The sequence below is a fragment of the Chiroxiphia lanceolata genome, chromosome 5 (genome assembly GCF_009829145.1).
Source record: "Chiroxiphia lanceolata isolate bChiLan1 chromosome 5, bChiLan1.pri, whole genome shotgun sequence".
Classification (NCBI taxonomy): Eukaryota; Metazoa; Chordata; class Aves; order Passeriformes; family Pipridae; genus Chiroxiphia; species Chiroxiphia lanceolata.
Window position 1 is genome coordinate 43958429 of NC_045641.1, and position 21898 is coordinate 43980326.

The 21898-nt window shown below is 37.6% G+C and overlaps 1 protein-coding gene across 11 annotated transcripts in view; it reads right to left on the bottom strand.

Annotated features, from left to right (window-relative positions):
• Positions 1–217: 217 nt before the first annotated feature.
• The window catches only part of ATP2B1 (ATPase plasma membrane Ca2+ transporting 1), a 62409-nt gene continuing 40728 nt past the window's right edge, over positions 218–21898 (bottom strand). For 3 of the 11 annotated variants that reach the window (XM_032687139.1, XM_032687136.1, XM_032687137.1), the window contains exons 11-22: positions 19865–20106; positions 16071–16308; positions 15004–15183; positions 14833–14920; positions 14427–14533; positions 12364–12555; positions 11952–12165; positions 11610–11821; positions 9659–9766; positions 7673–7855; positions 7272–7430; positions 218–3123 (exon numbers count right to left, since the gene is read on the bottom strand). In XM_032687139.1, the coding sequence (XP_032543030.1) occupies positions 2812–3123; positions 7272–7430; positions 7673–7855; positions 9659–9766; positions 11610–11821; positions 11952–12165; positions 12364–12555; positions 14427–14533; positions 14833–14920; positions 15004–15183; positions 16071–16308; positions 19865–20106 (2235 nt within the window). In that variant the 3' untranslated portion in view covers positions 218–2811. Of the gene's footprint in view, positions 3124–7204; positions 7431–7672; positions 7856–9658; positions 9767–11609; positions 11822–11951; positions 12166–12363; positions 12556–14426; positions 14534–14832; positions 14921–15003; positions 15184–16070; positions 16309–19864; positions 20107–21898 lie in introns of all 11 variants that reach the window. The other 8 variants (XM_032687144.1, XM_032687145.1, XM_032687146.1 and 5 more) reach the window with 5 other exon arrangements.

Sequence of the window (21898 nt, forward strand, 5' to 3'; positions counted from 1 at the left end):
GAAACAGCATTTTCAGCCACTTAAAACAGCAGTCAGTCTAGAACTGAGCTTATGTTCAAAGTTGCTATTACTTGATCATGTATACCATATATACCATGACCTCTTGAAAGCGAATGAGCTTAAAGTTGTAGCAAGAGCTATTTTATAGAATTGGCATGCATTTCAGGTTTAAATCAGTACTATACTGACATTCAAGAATTTCAGTCCCCATACAGACTGAGATGAACAGCACTTTTATTTATTTCAATTACAAGAAGAAAGACAAGTAAACCTTACAACCAGAAAGGCAATGAAGGCCTTATGACCTCAGTGAAAACCACTTAATAATCTAGGCAACGTTATGATTTCTTGAGATGACGAAGAAAACATACCCCCTCTTAAAACAACTTTTCCTCATTTCTATAAGGAAATTTTCCTGTAGGAACAGCACACTGATGTTACCAGAATCAAGAGGGACTACTGATGTACAAAGCCTACATTCACCCTCCCACCCCCCAGCAAAAGGCTTAAGTGTAAGTTTTATTCCAAAAAAATAACATGCAGTCATGACCACATCTAGAGGAGAGGGAAAAATTTAAATCTGTTTTTCAAATGAAGTCAAATTATTACTCATTAACGAAGTTAAATGAAGATACTTTTTCACATGGCAGTGTACTTCGTGGCTAAAGAAAATTCTCATTTTAAGCCAGTGCTTATCCAACTTTTGTAGTAGAGTGAACAGCTTATATAAAAACTGATCCCCCTACCAAGCACTCTAGATAAGAACTATGATGTAAGAAAAGTGCTAGAAACACGTGGGAAAAATTACTATACAAAGTGTCAAGTGCAAACCCCCCCACCCATTGCCTAAAATTCAGTGTATTTACTGAAGTACAATAGAAAAGACTGAATTCAGGAGCGGTTGACAGTTGGATACAGTGCTACAGGTTGAACATTAGCCTCTAAAGGACAAACTCAAGCACGCATGTATCCTACCACAAGGGAAAGATTTGCTTGAGCTTCCCAATCTGCTCATTTCTGCAGATTGCTCTGGTATTATTGCCTTCATTACCAACTTAATTCCTGCACTCCTTTGAAGGGACTCCTTTAAAAATTCTGGATTATTTGACAAAAATAATTCACTCACTATTTCAAAGAATACAGAACAAGGAAAAAAAAAGTTTACAACTCCTCCCTTCTGTTGCTCTTCTAAGCAGCATTAGAACTAGAAAGCATGAGAAAGTGCCAGATCAAGTACTGTTGGATCATCTTTTGGTCTTTGAACAACACAGGTGAGGCAGACCGTAACTTCTTCAGTCAATCTCTAGTCTGTCAGTTCTGGTGCATTTCACCCATGCTATATGTCAGTTCTCAGTTTCCCCTCACTTAAATTGTCAGGGATACATTTATTACACAGTACTCACAGGAAGTCTCGGAATTTCAGGCAGAGCTATTCATTCTCAAGGAGTATCCTTTTGGTTCAGTGAAGACTTTTGAGTATCTTAGCTTACACATTCATTCTGGAGGCAGCCATCATGATTCCATTTACCCAAAGTACTATCTGGAGTGGGGCTGTTACTATCTTGAAATTACAGTTTAAAGTTAACCAGTAATACAGAAGAGTACTTTTCCATATTTCCAGTGAAGGAGCTGAGAAAAAAAGATCTGTAAGAAACCATTGCTGCAATTTTATTTTAACAAAAGGGCAGATTTATTCATGTTTACAAACAAGTTTCAAAAACAAAAAGGAGAACATGTATGCTACCCACTAACAACCTTTCAAAATGCCAACAGCCCTCATGCTGCATGAAGGATTCTATAGATTAGAAAAAAATCACAGTTCCACTCACAGTTCACCAAGACAGCACTAAACTAACATGATTAGACAAAAACAAAGGACTAAGATTCTGATGTATTTTGATTTAATCCATTTTGCCCGAGATAACAGAAATATTTCAAGCAAGTTCCATCACATATTGATGTCCTGCATTAAACAATCCTAAGTTCTGAACAAAAGTTATTCATTAAGTTTCTCAAAATTTTTAAAAATTAAACAGTTGTTTCAAAACCATTAAGTAGTAAATGTATTTAAGAAACTAATTAGGACAGAGGCCATAACTTCATTAGAACACCACTGCTCATGTTTTTACAAAGCATTAGTGTTATCTATTTGGCTATTAGTAGTAGCAATTTATCTACAATATTTAACAAGGTAAATTGCAGGCAAAATTTAGTACAGTTTCAATAGAAACACCCTTTTCCTGAAAATACAGCAGTATTTGAAGGACTAGTTTTTTTTGTTGTTTTTTATTTTTTTGTTTTCTTTTGTTTTCTTCTCTGCATCATTTATAAGGAAGCTTCCCATCTATGAACAGGAACAAAAAAGTATCTACAAACCTTGTAAACAGATCTGTATCATTTATAAACATAAATAATCCAAATTATTAACAGCCAACAGCAGAAATTAAAGTATCAATTCAATGATCCAGGGCCTCCTTGCCCTTCCCAGCCTTCCCTTCACAAAAGGATCATGATAAACTAAAGCTCTGCTAACACACTCTTCAGGATCATTCTTAAGTACAACAGATGATCCACAGGTCACTTATGCCGAGTTACTGTTTATCTGTCAGAGTTCATTATTACTCCCACCCCCAGAAAAGCACCCTCCAGTCTGGCAGAAAGCTTTTTTTAAAAAAATAAATCTACATTCGTACAAGTGTGTCTTCTGTTGAAGTCCAAGACAAGAATATCATCTTGTCCATCATAATGTGTGAAGAGACCCAGTTTCAATTTCTTTACAAAGCAGCTAGTGTGTTAACATTCAGCTTACAATCAGAGTGATGTTTCCAAACTATGTAGTGGGCTCCCTGGGGATGAAGAGGTAGCAGACTTGTTCATGTCTGTTGTAAGGTGAATTCCACTGTCAACCGCATTGTTATTTTTATTGGGAGAGGGTGGGGGAGTAGAGTTGCGTTTTGTTGGCGCATCATCTTCAGCATCAGTATCATCAATAAGGGGAATATGAGGCTCGGAGTCTTCTATTCTAAACTCAGGATGCGTCATAAAATTGTGAATTGAACTTCGTGTCTCAGGTTTCTCTAGCCCCTCGTACAAGGAGCTACGAAATGCATTCACCACTCGGATCTGTAAACAAAGAAAAAAAGGTTGTTTAAATGCTGCAGATTTACTGGTAATGGCATGGTTCTTATGAGTTTGAATCCACAAACAGCTAGACATGAGTGAATCGAATTTGTATGATGCAGTGGAACTTGCAATAAACTGTAAAAAATGAAGAGCATTTCAGTAGAGCACTGCCAGTCTACACAGTAGGAATAAAAACTGTGAAAGTACTGCAAAAAGCTGAAGGGCCCTAAAAATTCAGACATGGCACTAGAATTGTTCAATTATTTAACATGGGCTAAGCATTTTTCAGAAGTGAGGCCAACAATTGTTTACTTCTTTACAAATTACATAAATCTTAATGAGTGTTTTATTGAATACTTGGGGGAGATTGAAGGGAGGGAAGGAGGGATATGCTGAAAATAAGTTAGGGGATAAAAAGGGTTACTAATTCTCATGCTAGGAAGTAGGATGTCAACTGACTATGAAAAAGCCAAGCAAGTGTAAGCCAATGTCACAATGACTGAACATTAACGAAGTCATGCAAAAAGGATACCACTATAACAGCTGTAAAAATTCGAGTATATACCCATTTACCACACTATAGAAGGTTCCTTAGGGAACAGTGCTTTGGAAACTTGAACAGTGTATTGTATCGTTTAGTAGCCAGGACAGGTTGTAACTTTGAAGAGACTACTTAAGTGCCAACAAGTATGAGAAAAGCAGGGTGATCAGCCTTTGCTCGAGTCTTCAATCTACCTTGAATTCATGGATGAAATTCCCAGGCTGAGTATTGTTTTGTATCTTTATATTGTTTAATATTTTTCAAATCCAAAAGCTTACAGATTCATAGCTAAACCTTTCATAGTTAAAAGTACAGCTTCATTTTACTAATTGTGCATGTCTAGGTTGACTTGAATTCCAAATTGTAATTTGAATGATCAAACCAGCTGCCCACACCCCCCTTCTCTAAAGTCCCACATCTCCCTGACCAACTACAGGAATTCAGGATTCATTCTTAAACTGATAAAACAAGTCTGTGACCCCTTTGTCCAACACTTCTGCCAATATACAGTTTCCCCCTTCTGTTAACTCCCCATTCAATCTCAACATCCTTAAGTCTCCAGCAAAGCAGTGTCAAATAGTGTTAAACTATTTGTAAGCAGCAGAGCAACTCCGTAGTAAATAAGAACTTACTGTTACAAACAGCAAGTCAAATTTAATTTTTTTAGCACATCCAAGATGACCTGTTTCAAGCTGAGAAATACGTCATGACTAGTGCTTCCATACTGTTCCTTGATAGTAAAAATAAAGTGACTTCCAGGTGAAGGAATGAGGCTGGAAGGTCAAGCAGATCAAGAGCACAGACAAAGCAGCTAAGATACAACAAGGAAGTTCACTGTAAACAGAGAAGGGCTCCCCAAAAGCAATGCATTAAATCAAATTTGTTAAACAGAATCACTGCACATGATAAAGTCTTATGTCCTGACTATGCTCTTTGACCTCTAGAAACAGCGTTGTTTCCCCACGGCTCCTCCCTCAGACCACTTGCACAAAGAATTTTACTCAAAAGCTATCGTGTCCCCATTTTTACACTACAGGTACATGCTGAGCCCAATTCACCATGGAGACGGGGAAGAGGGCACAGGGGGTGCAGGGACAATACAGGGATGGGGCACGCACGCAAGGGGGAGGACATAACTATCAATAAAGGGATGACAGGCAATAGGCTGAATGTGCTAGAGAAAAGATTACAAGAGCAGCTAGTACTTTACTGTTCATCCCATGAAAAAATTGAGCACACTGTCAAGGAGTTGGTGCGTTATATGAGGTTTAAACAAGTCCAGCCAGCTGCATAAACTGTCTTGGCACTTACCAAGAAAATTAGCAGTGACAGTGTCAGACTGAAAGTTTGCAATGCCTTTATTTGGCATGTTGCATCCCACTGTGCCATTTATGTGGCAACATGAAATATGAATGTCTCCTGGGACGGTTTTTCATTGCTAACAGATGAGAAGTTAGAACATCAGCAGTAATGGAAAACAATTTCTGGCTTAACAGGACAGCTGTAATTATCATAGAATATAAACACACCCACAATAAAGGTTCAGTTTCCATGCAAAATGCATACTACCTAAGTGGACTAGACACTCCAGCAAACCTAGGATCATCAAAGAGTCCAGCCGTAAAGGCAGAAATCAAACCATCAGCATTTTAAGCTATATTTTAAAAGGGTAAATCTAGCATTTTTAAGGCTTTCTTTTCAACTACTCACAATAATTAGACTAGAGGGATAACTATAAATAAATTGCATAAGTGAGGAGCAAACAAGACAATTTGTTAAGTGTAATTTATACTGTCATCAGGCCTTGCTCATATAAGTACCAGAATAGCATGGAATGCAGTAAGCACTCCAAGTCGTCCTAGCCAGACAGCTGCTTAAGAGTTGCAACCTTCATAGGAAAAGCTGAACTTTCTTCCAACAAACAGTTCCAAAAGAGAGACAGTAACACATCTGCTTCCCATTAATACATATATTAGCTATCAAAAGTTGTCCTTCTAGAGAGTGCAGCAGAAGGCTGTACTACTTCGTGAGCATAAAAAACTAGTTCTCTCCTATGGTAGCTCTGTATCTGCATTGGTCATTTGATGCAATGAGATGCTGCAGTGCCCAGTAGATTCTGCTCAAATAGCAGCATGGAATGACATTGCTCTCTAGAGAATTCTGAATGTCTAATTAATGTTCTGGAGTGTAGTTAGGGATACAGGTTACTAATTAGCATTTTAACTAGGAGATGCAATCCTGTGCTTCATTTTGTGTTCTTGAGGCATGCAAATTTGTGAGCAGAGCTTCTCAATAATACTGCAAGGTAGGGAAATAGCTGTCTCACCAATGGAGAACAAATACAGTGTTAAACACTTGTGCAAGCTCACACGCAAATTCTGGCCAAGCCCAAACATAAAAAACAACAAATTAAAAAAAATCTGAAGAGACTATTTCATTTAAGACAGCTCCTGAAATTAAGGGTCTTCATCCACCTGGTAATCTGAAAGATTAAGTGGGTAGGGGAAGAGGGAGAAGAAGCCCTCTCAGAGCTATTTTTAAAAAACAATTATTTACCAGATCTCTAGGAAGTTAGAGAAGGAAGTTAAAAGAAGGAAGTTAAACGTGATATATAATTAAGATGGAAAATTCTTTTAGCAAAGATATTGGCTATCAGTATTTAACTACAACTGCTATGCATCTTCAGGCTCCAGAGTTTAGGCCTACATCCAAGAGTAATTAAATCTCTAGCCTCTACAGAGAGGAAGGCTGAAACTGAAACTCCACTTAATAGCACAATATAGAAAGGGCAGAATTAAGGTGACACAAACTTCTCTTTCACTGATGGCTTATGAACTGCTCCCCGAAGAACCTAGAGAGGAAAAAAAAACCCTTCAGATTTGAATGGAAGTTTCCCCATTTAATGCTTAAACATTTTTTTTCTTTTTATATTAGCTAATTACATATTTCTTCTGACTTGTATGCATTTTAGAAGCCTTGTTTTGCCACCTGAATCCTGATGTTGAGAAAGCTGTTATTCAGTAAATAAGGTCCAACGAAAGCAGAGATTCATAAAGTTCCTCACACGCTACAAAGAAAATGCATTTAGTGCTCCATGCTCTAACTACATTCATATTTTCAACATTTGCTTCCAAATCAGCTTGCTTATTTAAGTATTGTACTGCAGTGCAAGAGATCTATTTTTGTTGGCCTGGGTCCACGATTATACAGTTAATTCACTTATACAATGTAAGTCACCCTATGAGGCATATACTCGAAAATTTACAACAGTTTTCCCTGTTTATCTTAAAAATCCCTCTGTACACGAATGGATGAAGGCACAGGATGTGCAGGCTCACAGCTTTCGCATTAAAGTCTTGTTGAAATTGTTCCACCTGTTCTCAGCCCTCTAAGAAAAAAAAAAGTCTCGAGGACTCCACTTTGTGGAAGAGCTCTATAAAAGCCTGAACGATGATTTTAAGTACTAAGGAGAAAATGAGAAACGTTAGGTACGTGAATTAGGAAATGTTAATTTCATGCACTTTAGGAACACACACTCACACCCCACAGTAGTAGAAGCAGTAGTAGAGGAAAACACTACATGTGTAGGGGTAGAAATATTTGTTACATCATGGTGCTGGCTGGCGATGGAGGGTTGCCGCCTTAGAGCCCCCTGAATGGTACTTCCACTCTGGAAAGCATTCACTACATCCATCTGCAAGGAATCAGAGATTGTGACAGCTTGCTCAGCAAGAGAGAGAGAGAACAAGAGAAAGGACCATCCCATCTATAACACACAAAAAAGTAAAGAAAAAAAGGCACTTTTTAAAAAATAGAGCAGATACATAGGCAAGAGTTGCATTTAAAGCTGAAGAAAACAGAGGACCCTGAGGGATTACGCATCCACCCATACCCCCTTTTGACAGTCTCAGTGACACCACTTAGAACTGCCACCTTAGTCAAAAGGGCTGGAGATGGAGAGATTTCCCTCATAAAACCCACTGTGTCCTACCTTTTTCAAGACCATACCTGAGTTTGTATTCTGTTTAGGCCTCTAAACCACAAGATCTGACCACGACGCAATTCTCTCTCAGCATGATCAATCTCCTCTACATCTTCTGCTAGTTCTTCTTCAGGAATCTCTTCCTTTTGTGTTCCATGACCAGCTTCTTTGAGGAATTTCAGACGGCTGGTTGGAATTGTTGAAATCAACTAACAGTGAATGAAATATATAAATCAGGATTATTCTTTTTTTTTCAACAACAACAACAACAACAAAGGCTTAGCATGATATCCTGCATACAATTAGCAAAGTTGAAAACAGCAATTACATAAATGCATACACGTAGAGCGATCACTCCAGCTGAATAGCTGCAAAGCTGTGAATATCCTTACCACCTCAAATGAGGTGTGAAATTAAACTTGGGACTACAAAAAAACCTTGCCAGGGACAAAGAATTCCATGTTAACGTTACCTGACAATGCCAGGAAGGAGCAGTACTGAAGCTAAAAAGTCATTAATTCTGTAGCTTATACTTGTATCTAGAGCTTTCAGAGCTCCACCAGTTTAACGAGCGTGATGTGTTACCTCAAGTGAGACCTACATCACCTAAAGTAGCCACAATTAATTCAGAAATACAGAACAGACATTCATTCATTTGTGACCTGGAAGTTATGAATCCATTTCCAAGGAGAGTGATGTTTTTAAAATTGTATGTATCCCAAACTGTTACTTTGCTACTTGGGGTATAGCAGTTTATTTATCTTAAGCTAACCAAAAGCTGCATCTGGCTGTTCCAGCTTTCCTTTTCATCCCCACTTTCAGGGCTATTCTGGTGAACTATGTAGTTAGGGGTAGTCATCTTTTCATACATCCCATCTAGCAGCTCCACATCAATTCCAAGTCTGCTTTCCTTGATCGTCACAAACTTAGGGGACCATTTCCACAGCTGCAGAGGAAAAAAGACTGCTCCAAAAGCAAGATAAACAGCTCTTCATGCTGAAACTGCTACTATGAATGCTCCCAGCTCTTTGACTTTAATGAGATGCTAGAGCAGCATGAACTGCAGTAGGGAAGCTCTGCCCTCGCAAGACATTTTGGGTCAAAGGTATTTCAAGCCGTCTCAATTCTCTTCCAGGCTACTTCTAAACCTCAGAGTGACTCTATTTGATTTTTTAAATAATTAATTTTCCAGAGAACCTTATTAAAAAGCATACCCACTTTTAGAATATGCATCTATGTATGTATTTACAACTAAAACACACCCTACCAATATTATGCTGAAACATGGAGTCTCTTTTACATAACAGAAGGAAATAAACTGTAATGAAAAACTCTTCATGTGGTATGAAAAGTTTAAACAATCGTCATTAAATAACAGAAAACTCCACAGCTCTAAAGTTTCATGTAAATAAGCTTGCTGCTTACAAGCACTGTCATACATGCAATAGTAATGAAACCCTGGGGAAGAGGGGGTAAGTCAAAATGTAATAGCTTAATAGACAGAAAGACTTTCCAATTATTTCACAATTATGCAAATTAAGATTAAAGAGAAAGTTGGTTTGAGTTTTGCTGCCTTTCTTGCTACTCCAGGACATTTTGAAATCAAGAAAATATTAGCAAGTTTAACAACTCTGATTTTTCAAAAAAAGAAAAAAAAGATTAACACCAAGTTAAACGTATTTCAACATTCACATGTTCATTCCATCTTGTATTCTTACAAAACTTTCTGGTACTCATCTGGCTGAAGATATAATTTCGTATCTAAAAGGTAACTACAGCTGATTCTAGTTTAAAAATACTCAACAAATCAGCCACAGAACCTAGTTATGAAATGTATTCAACTAAGGACTTTCTAGCTATTGAACTAGTCAATTTTCATCAGCATTTACCATTAATCCCATATACCCATATACAGTAGACTTGAAAGATCTGAATGCTAGTGTATTTGTATTTTCTATGTAAAGTATACTAATACAAGTAGATATTTGGCATTTTGAAAAATGCTAATTTACCTGGCCCCAGAGTAGTGTGCCCATGCCCAGGAAAATGGACCACAGCCACTGTTCAATCGAGAGTTCTGAGCAACTGAAAGGCTTCCCACCAAACTGCACAATAACTATCTGTGAAGAGCAACATCATTAAACATGTATCAGTGACCTGTTACTAAAAAATTCCCTAATGTGTCAAGATCACTACAGGCAACTCTGCATTAGAACATAAGATTTCTCATCTTATTAAGCATACTCTTCCACTATACTCAGCAGTTTGAGCAGGTCTCCAAACCTAAGCTATCTTCTTATGCTTTTCAGTCTTTCAAGAACTACTCATTCATTCTTCAAATGTCACACTCACAAAAACCTGTTGAGTCCTTCATATTGTGTGCAGTTTTTTCATTTCACAATTACAGCATGTATTTGATGCTACAAATTTACAGTGATTATTTCTCCTATAAACACCCATCTCAGAACTAATTCGATTAATAAACTTGTATTAATAGAAATCATAGAAGTGTAAGACATGAAATATTTCAGAAGTAAATCTACAGGATATTACTATGTATCCCATCAGTGTTAAATGTCAGATTTAAATCACCACAGTGTGACAACTACATAGGAATTGTGGGGGAAGGGGGCAGAGATTTCAAAAGTTTGAGTTCCTACTGACTTACCTATTACAACAAGCTGTATGAACTCTAATAAGCAAGGTATCCCTCTGTATAGGAACTATATGCATGAAAGTCCGCCCTGGAGAATCAACAATTTAAAGTAACAGGGCAGGCATGAAAAGCAGTATTGACCATTAAGTAGGACACATGACAGCTGAAAAGCCAAAGAGTATCTTCTTTTATTAACACAGAATAAAACACAGACAAAAACTCAGGACTTGGGAAGGCCACCAAGTTTATAAAGGGAACACAGTTGTATGAGTAATTTCTAAATGTTTGGCTTTGTTGCACAACAACAGTCAATCTGCTGCATATGCAACCCTAAAAATAAGAGTAGATTCTGTAGAAGTGTCATCTAAAAAAACCTAAACCTGGGAGAGTAAATACCCTAACTTTACATGAAGCAACAGTGCATACATTTGCAATGCTCAGACTGCAATGAATTCCATCAACTTCATGGAATCCCACATCTAAGGAGAAGCGTAATGGGTAGGTTAAATCTTACATCTGCAATAAGTTGATTTAAAATGAAAGTGTTCTGAAATAAAGTAGTATACTGATTTGTTATTTCTTCTGATTAATTAAAGTTAAGGCCCTTTAGAAGGTGAAACTTTCTTGTAAACTATTTTTTTTAGATTGAATTTTAACTTGGTGTTTCTCAACACCAGCTTGTTAACCCAATCAATTTAAGATAATTTCATTTCATTTGTTAGCATATACTGAGTTAACTTAGCTTTTACAAATCCCCCTACATGCACCTGGACATCAGTTTTCTTCACCTAAAACAGCACCTCTACAGATAACTCTAAAATATATACCAATACATATAACTGATTTCTGCACCAGTAACATAAAGACTGATATTTAAGTTTCTAAAGCTTATTCATGTCCTAATCTCATTAAGAAAATATAAGTTGTAGCTTTTCTATGCTTGTTTAAATGGACTCTCATTCAGATGCACAGGCAGATACTACAAGGAAGATTTGGGGGCAGGGGATGAACAGACAGATGACACACACAACTTCATATTTTGCCAAGAGACTAGAACACTAAAATCAAATTGAAGGACTAGAAAATTCAAAAGGTACAAGTACTTCTACATTCTGGTTTTCCCAATTTCAAAGAGGTCTTACCTGCAAACACCATGAAGCTGCAAGTGACTTACAGCAAGTCTAACACCAAAGTTTTTTCACATTGCAGAAATTAAATCCCTGGTACTAGCTGATTGGCATTTCAAGGTAAGCAAGCACATCAGTGTACTAGATGCATTTTCCCTGACCCTCCAAGAATTTACTTACCTGCACAACAAATGTCCCCAGAACAATAGAACAGAAGATAGCGTTGTTAAAGATTCCTTCAAAAACGTTTCTTTCACCGTGAATTTTTCGGGCATTAATTTCATTGAAAAGCTGCATCATCACAAATGTATTAAATACTATAGTATAATGCTCTGAAGGAGGAGCATGCAGAGGTGCATTTCTTCCACTATCGATATCAAAAATTTTCTCACCTGTGTATAAAAGGCATTTATCAACAGCTTAATTAGTGTCTTTACACACACTACAACAAAAAATAGTTTTAAAAAAATCACATCTCTCTACAACATCGAGAATAACTTCATAAAGCCTCAGTATTCTTACCAGCAAACAGGAGTGTGAATACCACAACAAGTTGGTAGAATGCATGACCCAAAATGTTCTTCATCATTGTACGAGAAATCAAAGGTTTGTTTCTACCATAAGGCTTTCGCAACAGAAGAGCTTCAGTGGGTGGTTCTGTTGCCAGGGCAAGCGAAGCTAATGTGTCCATTATGAGATTTACCCACAGCATCTGCACAGCTTTGAGCGGAGAATCCTATAAAGATAGATACATAAACCCTCCAGTAGAAGTGCACAAGTTTCAACTATTAAAGGCATTTATTATACAACATTGGCATGATCTGGAAAGCATTATGTTCTTTGGACTACAGTTTAACTGAAAGTTTGACAAGAGTTCATCAGTCATGACATTTTCAACATTTATTAGCTGAAACAATCCACTACTGGTACGTACTTGTGTTATGCATGCTCCTGTAAAAGCAACAATTACTGCTACTACATTGACAGTAAGCTGGAACTGAAGAAATTTGGAGATGCTGTCATAGACATTTCGTCCCCACATAACTGCTTTAACAATACTTGTGAAGTTGTCGTCTGTAAGGATAATATCAGAAGCTTCTTTAGCTACGTCTGTTCCAGCAATACCCTGGTAGAAAAAGAAAAACACCATGAAATATAATGAGATGCACTGACCTATGTGATAAAAGCTATTACTACATCCTTGGTCAGCATTCACTTTGATGCACCATGTTAGAAGGATCCCTTTAATGTAAGTATCTAAAGGCCTACTGAATTAAGTTCTACTCAAGCATGGGAAAATCTGAACAAACAAACAAAAGAAGTCATGTCTTTAAAATAAAGACCTTAACAGAAATCCCCAAGTTGATGATAAAGACACACCCAGTTCCCCAAAGAAATGTTACTGAACCCTGTTCAAGCTGAACGCCACCAGATGGTGCAGTGCTACACAGTTCAGGCTCTGACCTAAACCGTTTCCTGTATGGATTCCAGCAGCAGGCAACACATGTGCTCGGAACACAGTAGAATGATAAACATTACAAAAAACCTTTTGCAGAAGAACATCAGCATTAAACAGTGGAATATGCAATGTTACTGCATGTGCATTGCAATGCAATATGACATTCTTAAATTTTAAGCACCTGTAGTCTCATACAGTATCCAAACAATTAAGATGACTTCTGTGTAACACCTACTTCAAAGATCTTTATGTTGCTTTTGGCATTCCAAAACCTCTAACTTGATAGCAAATTTAATGATCCTTATTCTTGCTGTATTACTTTGTCAATGATATGAGTGACCTGCACAGCTATGTGTACACCTTAAAAGGTACCTTTAGATATCATACAATGGATGGTATACTTTAAGTGCTATTTAGATAATCAGTTATGGAAAATAGTTTCTTACACAGGTGAACACAGACAGCAACTGCAGGAACATTTAAGTTCTAGAAGAGGAAAACAAATTGGCCCCTGACAGTGGCAAATACAACAGCTATACAGTTGCAGAACACTTGTTAAGACAAGACTATTACAGTTTAGAGAAAATTTCACATGTAGCTGTCAAATTTTTAAGTCGTGCTTTTGAAAAATGCCTTGAGAATGATGTGAAGCTCTTCCTCTTCCCATTTTTTCTCTCAAGATTAGAATCTGTGTCAGTGCATCTGCATGTGGTGTAGGAGGAGTGTGGTCTTCATTTTGTTTCCCTTCAAACACTTAATAGTGACTTTTTAAAGACTACAGTAACCTGCTAGCACCAAACTGCACGTCTTCAGCTTAAGATTGAGACAGAATCTTGGGGCAAAGGGAAGGTTGAGGAATCTATCTTACTATGTCTTGAAAGAAGCATAAGAAAGATGAAACCTACATACTTAAGGCATGAGTCTATCTAGTATTAGCACTTAAAAGCCAAGACATGGTTCAGCAACCATGTAAAAGGGTAGTTGAGAATTTAAACTGAGAAAGCCACATAATCTAAGGAATCATCCAGACAAATGCAGATCCTAAATTGTCATAAAATGCTGCGGCTTCAGATGTACTCAATATGGCCTCCAAAGCCAGTTTAAACATCAACTGGCAGTCTCCCTCTTCCTACGTATCATTTCATGGGAAAGATGATTAAGCTCATTCCATATTGCATATAAGCTTTACTTAAAGTCAACACAGTATGCTATTTACTGCTGGAAGTCCCTTTATGTTGAACAAATCTCATTTCAGATATCTTCAATATCTGTAATTCTGTTCCGACACTTTGTAACAAGCTTTGGTGTAAAAGGTTTTTGATTTGCAAGTAACTGCAAATCTGCATTTTTAAAATTTTATTCAATGGTAAATGCCACAAGGACATTTTCCATCAACTCAAAACATGTTAAAGTTGGAAGAAAAACTAATTAATATTAGATGAGAGAGAAGTTGACTGCATTAACTTTGTTGTATGTTAGGCTCTTAAGTGATTTGGTAAGTTATTGATAAAATATTGAAGATTTTTAAAAAATCATACCATAGCAAATCCAACATCTGCCTTCTTCAGAGCTGGACCGTCATTGGTACCATCACCAGTTACTGCTACAACTTGCCTCTGGTCAAAGACAGTGCTGTCAATTATACCTGAAATAAAATGACATAGCAGTGTTACAGCTCTAAATTGACAACACAGCAAAGATTAAACCTGAAAGAGAAAGCCAGTTTTTGTCTTCCTCAGTCTCAAAAAAAACAAACACACCAAAACCCCTAACAAAAAAACAATCACAAAAGATAGTTCTATACTTGGCTCTATTTCTCAAGCAGAAAAAAAATCAGTTGGCAACACCTTAAACAGGTGTTTCCCACCACTTAGTCCTATCTTTTTCCCCTAGAAGCAGGAAAAAAAAAATCTAGCTTTACTTAGAAGCTCAGTTTTTACTTACCTTTTACTAGAGTGTGTTTGTCAGTGGGAGAAGATCTTGCAAGAACGCGAAGCTTTGGCCAAATTTTATCTATTCGCTCTTGCTCTATCTGCAAAAAAAGCATTGGTTATATTTTACAGTTAGGACACTTAAGATATCTGTTGATGCACTTGACATAGTCAGTATGCTTACCTCTCCTTTTTCATTGCGTATTCTCCTGTTAAAGTCCTTGCCCTCTAAACACAGGAAGTCTTCACCAGGATTCAGAATACCACATTTTAATGCAATAGCACGAGCAGTGTTAATGTTATCACCTGTGACCATACGTACAGTTATGCCTGCACGTTGACACTTCTTTATTGCATCAGGTACCTGTAAAAAAGAAAAAAACCCATAGGCTCAGAGATCGTACATTAGCTGAATAAATCTAGACATGTGAGTGAAAAGAATGTTTATGGCTCAGGCCAGGATAACTCTTATTTTAAAATGAAGACTGTAGTTATGGAAATATTTTAAAAAATTAAGTAGCATATCACAATTCTTTTCCTGAAAACACACGAATGGCAATTCTGGCTAAGAGGCTTTGTGTTTCTACCATGTCAGTTCCCCTTCCCCCTGCAATTTTTCAAATACTGCAGTATTCAGAAATACTACAAAAATCTTCACAATATGCGAAGCTGTACTGAGTACTGGCATTTCATTTACGATTCTGTGAAATAAACTACAGCTCATACTCCACTACTTCACCCACGACTTGTACTGTAAAGTGACAACAGTGCAGATCAGCCTGGAGTTCCACTTATATGTGGCATAAAAGCTTTCACTATTGAAAAACCTCCTTAGACCTCAACCACAAGCCAAACTCCTTACCCACAGTTCTCAGGCGACAAACTCACCTCTCTCCATCATCTCCCATGAGAAGCTGGCAACCAGCACAAAGACTAATATTATCCTAACCAAATAGTCCTAATATTCCAAGAGGTAAAAAAAATGTCAAGTTGTTCCATTTACTGAGACCCTGCATAGTAAGCACCTTAAGTTATTAGTTTCTACAGAGCTTCAGTAACACAGCATAAGTGACATTAAGTAGTTTTAATCTGCTTTTATAGCTCCATTAACTTTCCCCTCAAGAAATTAGATTTTCATTTATTAACTATGCTTAAGGCATACAATAGCAGTTCATTTTCTTGTACTCTCCGCATGATGAAAAACATGAATCTCTTGTAACAGAACCACTCCAGCTTAGTTAGTGACCCTACCTCAGGTCTCACAGGATCTTCAATCCCAACAACAGCAATGCATGTCAGACCAGTAACAATATCATTTTCGTTGTCCCACTCTGGCTCAGGTTCTCCTGCTGGGAAGTCTCTGAATGCCAGGCAGATGGTTCTGAGACCTTCGGAAGCCATTGGCTCAATTACAGTTTTCACAATATCATCGCGGTCCCTAGGTCTAAATACCTTTGGTTCTCCATTAGCACTCAGTATTTTGAAGCACCTGGAAAGAAACATTTAAAGAGCTATCAAATTTTAACCAAAAGTTCAGCCTATTCAATGGCTTATTACTGAAGTCCAGTAAGTCTCCATAAGCTTTGTTTTCATTAGACTCACACACACACACACATGCACACAAAAAGCCAGTAGTGGCATCTGTAAGGTAATCTTCTTCATACGCACGTAATTTCTTCCCAAATGCAAAACGTACTTTCTGTAGAAAGTGAACTGAGCCAGTCATTCTAGGATGAAAGCAAAGCTAATGACTTTAGGATACAAACATCAGTTACCTCCCAGAAGTATCCACTTCTGTATTGCATATAAATAGACCGGTGTTTGCGCTGGTTGAGTCAGGCAATCCAGTTCAACAAAATAATCTCACCTTGTTAACAGCTATGCAAGTCTCAGAAGTACAGCACGATTCTAGAACATGCACGTGCTCCTTAACAGCTGTAAGCACTAAACTTACAGCACTAAAAGCAAACTCTGGTACTGCTAACCTTTAAGAGTAGAAAGGTTTGCACCCCTCCTCCCCCCTGTTTAAGTGCAGAGAATTCAGAAAGCATCTGGCATATGTGGTAATGTGAAGTATTAAATTAAAAACAAAAACTGATTTAAATGTTTGTATAGAGACTAGAGTTAACACTATGGACTCTAGCATTTCAGCACATGTTCTTTAAGTTACTCTTCTTCATGCCAAAGATGCCACTGCTTTCATAGACAGCATATATACTTTATCTATACTGGTGCCATGAATATAACACTATCAAATATTTTGAACAAGAAAATTAGTCTTGTTCATGTGTCCTTTGCAAAGTTTTGCCATAAAGCAACACCATACACATTTGTTTTACAAATTAGTACAAATGCAGCACTGAACAAAAAAAAGTTCAGACCTGGCAGATCCGCAAAGATGACTACAATTACATTTAGGTGTTTAGTCCAAGGAGTTAGGGAATTCCCAAGAATGTTTCCACCTCATACAGGAAATTAAAATGAAGCAGTCCCTTAGAGTTTTAAAATATCCATCATAACTGAAATTTGAAGTCCATCTGAATTTCCTGATTTTGGTTATCTGTTCAAATGTAGTGGTCCTGAAACCTTACATCAGGCGTAATTATGAGACAAAGCCCCCAAAACTCAGGCTGCTGGAAGAAACATGGGCATATTCAACACAGGAATGATTTTAAGTGGAAGGCTGAGCCAGAAGCATCCACTGATTACTGCTATGTTCACCTGAATCACATCCTCACTGTAAACTCCGTGTGCCACATTCTTCTGGCCTGGTAAGATGCCTTCAGTTCTTGGCTTTCTAAGAAGGAAGTGGTTTTGTTCAGGAAAAAACTTTCTTGGGCCAAATTTTTCTTCAGCAGGTGTCTGGCTCAGTTTTTAGAAAACTATTATCTGATGTTACAGGAATGCAGTTGAGATGGAGACAGGGGTGTCTTTGCATCTTCAGATCATGTAGAAATGAGCAATTAGGCCCTAATTAGCACAGCACTTACAGAAACAGGTACCAATGGGAGTAGTCTAGTAGTTCAGTAGTTAACTAAACTTAAGCATCTAGTGAAACCTTTTGCAGAATCAGAGGCTTAAGTAAACAGTTTTATATCAGAGAATTACTGTTCATTAGCTATGTGAAAAAGCAGCCATAAACTGGATATGCTGGAGTGAAAGTTTGGAAGCCGTACAAGGAGTGGCTGAGGACATTGCTTTTGTTCAGTCTGGGGAAGAGAGGAGAGCCTTCATCATGGTCTACAGCTTCCCCCTGATGGGAAGCCAGAAGGGCAGGCACTAATCTCTTCTCTGTGGTGACTAGTGACAGGACCCGAGAAAATGGCCTGAAGCTGAGTCAGGGGAGGTCTAGGTTGGATATCAGAAAAAGGTTTTTCACTTAGAGAGTGGTTAGGCACTGGAACAGGCTGCCCAAGGAAGTGGTCACAGCACCAAACCTGTCCAATAAGCTTTTGGACAACATTCTTAGGCACATAGTGTAATTCTTAGGGTTGTCCTGTGAGGGGACAGGAACTGGACTTGATGATCCTTGTGGGTCTCTTCCAACTCAGGATATTCTATGAAATATTTGACTTCATGTTAAGGAAAGAAAAAAGAAAAGTGCTCTACTTGAAAAAATTTCTGCATTTCTTCTACTCTTATTAGTAACTCATTTGCATCTTATAAATGCTCATGTTTAAGTTTCAGTGTTCAAGAATAGTCATACTTGTTATAATAAAGATAGAGCAGCGCAATTGACTAACCAGGCTACAAGCACCGCATAACAAGTGGCTTATGATGACAAGACTTTTTCTTATTTTATACAAACTCGGAAGTAGTTTGGATACTATTTCAATAGTACTCAAATCACTCTAGGTTTTCTTGTTCTTTGACAAATGCCCTTATTATTTATTTTTTTAACTCAGTTATGAAGTTAAGTGGGCCACTTGAGTCTGGGATGAATGACGTCTAGCAACTTCTACAGTTCAACTGCTCAATATAATAACTTACAAAATAGTTCTGAAGGTAGAAGTAATGCAAATATAGGCATGCTTATTCACCAATGAGATCTAGCTTAAAATCTAGCTATGCAAAAAAATGCATGGACTTTAAGTTCCACATCAAAAGGAACAAGAGTCCTTTCCAGATTGACATTTTGTTCTGAGCACTAATTTGAGAAGAAGGAAAAATTAATCTTTTCTCTTAAGTGAATTACAACTTTCCTGGATAAAGATTTGGAAAGTTACTAGCAAGCAAAAAGGTACATTGAACTGATTAACATAATCAATGTGCTACTCAGACTAGAAATAGTTCGACCTTAGAACCAAAACCAGCCTCGTTACAAACTGCTGTTCCTAGAGAACAAGAGGCATACATGTTTGATGTCTCTCTTCACCTAGTTAGGAGTTACCACAGCTGCCTTCACATCTATACAGGTTTGTCTCAGTGCTGTCTAATCACTCACTAAGTCTAATCTCATTCTAATAAATCCTCCATAGATGGGCAGATGGATAAGGAAGCAATTTGCTTTGTTACATTAAACCCCCTCAAGTTTCTTCATTCATGTTCAACCTCCCATTAAAATTATCAACTTGGACATCAACTTGCACAGTCTAACTAATAGTATGCTAAAAGTAATCACTGTTCAAAGGTACAAGTCCTTCCTGGAATTTAGGAAGTATCAGCTGTTGGGACTTTACTGGAAGACAGGTGAGCATTTTGACCAACCACACCTAAAAGTAAAATAGGTTAACAAAAGAATGATCAATTCATAGATGCTATCAGAGAAGAGTTTACAAGTTCAAATTAATCACCACCAGGGTTTTTTTGGGTTTTGAAGTGCTAATTGCCCACCTTACTGTAGCAAGTCAAACAATCGAAGTTGACAAGCTTTGATGCTGGCTGCAACCCTCAGGGTATAGGACTGCTGCACTTGTTTGTGATTAGGGAGATAAATATTTCACAGACTATGGCACAATGTTGTTTAGCATGTCAGGTCAGTCTCCTCACCTATCACAACATTTAGCCAAATTTAAGTGCTGAATCACAGTAGTAGTTGTTCTTACTTTTTAAGAACTATCTCAGAGGCACCTTTACTGAATATCCGGAAACTGCCATCAGAATTTTTTAACACAGTACTCATAGATTTTCTAACAGAGTTGAAGGTGTACACTTTGTACAAATCCTCTTCTGGTATCTCATTTCTTACGTCCTGATAATCACGTTTTAAATCCAAGAGCAATCCCAGCAAGGCACATTCAGTTTTATTTCCAACATGACGTGGTAGGCCACCTTCTTTTTCAGGAGGCTGCGAGAAGAACAAGAGCCATCATTGAATAGGAGGTTAACTTATAAACCACTGAAGCACAGGATTTAGAAAACAAGGAAGGCCAAGCTTAGCTCTGGGATGGAGAAGTTTTACTTTTTCAATGATTACTTTATAAATTTCTATGAGTCATGATCCAAAGTCATACTGTTGCTTTTTTTAAAAGTAACTTTAAAAGTAACTTAAAAGTAACTTTTTAAAAGTAACTTCCATACCTGTTTAGGATCCTTCAGTCTGTTTCTCAGACTCAAAAATCACCCATTAAATTTGTATCAATCAACACGATCTTTCTAAAAGGCATTTTCTATTACTTGAAATACTTATCTGATCAACTGTAGGCCCTGAACAATTATTTTCGATTCTAAAAATACAGGTAAGTTCACATGAACTGACTTAATGCAATTTAGCTTGCTTATTTCTGCTAAATTAAAGTATCCTCTCCTGTAATAATTCTTCCTCAATGACTTAGACTACGATCACATCACCGGTTAGCCTTCTTCTGAACAAACTAAGTCTTTAAGCTTCTTAAGTCTCACTGCAAGTTCTGTTTTCCAGGCCATGGCCTACTTAACTGGAAAGAGTTCAGAATCAAGTTTCCAACCCTTTAATACCAGAACAAGTTTCTTATCTCAACAATGTGGAATATGCACATACTAGTCCTATAAGTAAAGGAGTATTTCTTCTGAGATATTTGAGCTTATGTAGCTATAACACTGCAGTGTAGTTTGCAGCAAAAAAGGGAGAAGCACTTAGTTTGACATGCCTCAGGTAGCTAGAACTGAACTATATTAATCGTAAGCCAGTGATCCATTTGCATTGTTCAGAGCTGCAAGATTTTGAATTTGGCAATACTGAATACTTGTACTTTCAAAATGTTCACTTTAACATGCAGTTTAAAGTGTCCAGTTCTGGGCTCCCCAGTATGAGAGGTATCAACATCCAGGCACAAGTACACCCATGGCACACAAAGATAATACAGGGAGGGACTAGAGCACCTGGCATATGAGGAGAACCTGAAAGGGCCAAGACTGTTCAGTCTGAAGAAGACTCTGGGGAAGAAACGTATGAGAATGTATTAAATGCCTGAATAAGGCAGGTGGGTGGAACAATGTAAAGACAGCCAAGCTAAACTTCCTAGTAGTGCCCAGTGAGAGGACAACAGGCAATGGGTACAAACCAAAACTCTTGAAATTCCATTTTAACATAAGGAAATACTTTTTTACTCTAAGGGTAGTCAAATACTTGACCAGGCTGCCCAAAGATTGCAGAGTCTCCATCCTTTGAGATTCTTAGAGCCTGACTAGGCATAGCCCTGAGCAACATGCCCTGGCTGATCCTGCTTTGATCAGGGGGACTGGAACAGAGGATCTCAAGCAGTCTCTTTTAGCCCTCTCTGATTTTGTAAAGCAGACTAACTCTGACCGCATTGGACATAATTTGGTTAAAATGGTAGCAGTAAGGGACTCGGTCAGTTTACATGCAGCTACCTTTTTTTTTCCCCTGGCTTTAGAAAACAGATTGTGAAACTCTTCACATGCTATAACTCATCAGTAGTATTTCCATCTTGTTTCAGAAAAATCAGTGCTGTTAAACTTGACTTGCTATCTCAAGTACAGCTATTGAGGAAATTCTTACAGAAGTATCATTTGTATTGGCTGAAAAGCAGTTTTTGGACAGTTTTTGCTGCAGTTTGTATACAAAGCATTCATATTGGAGGCTTCTACTAAATCTTGAAGTGCTAATTTATTTACTAAATCCTAATTACTACTTTTAC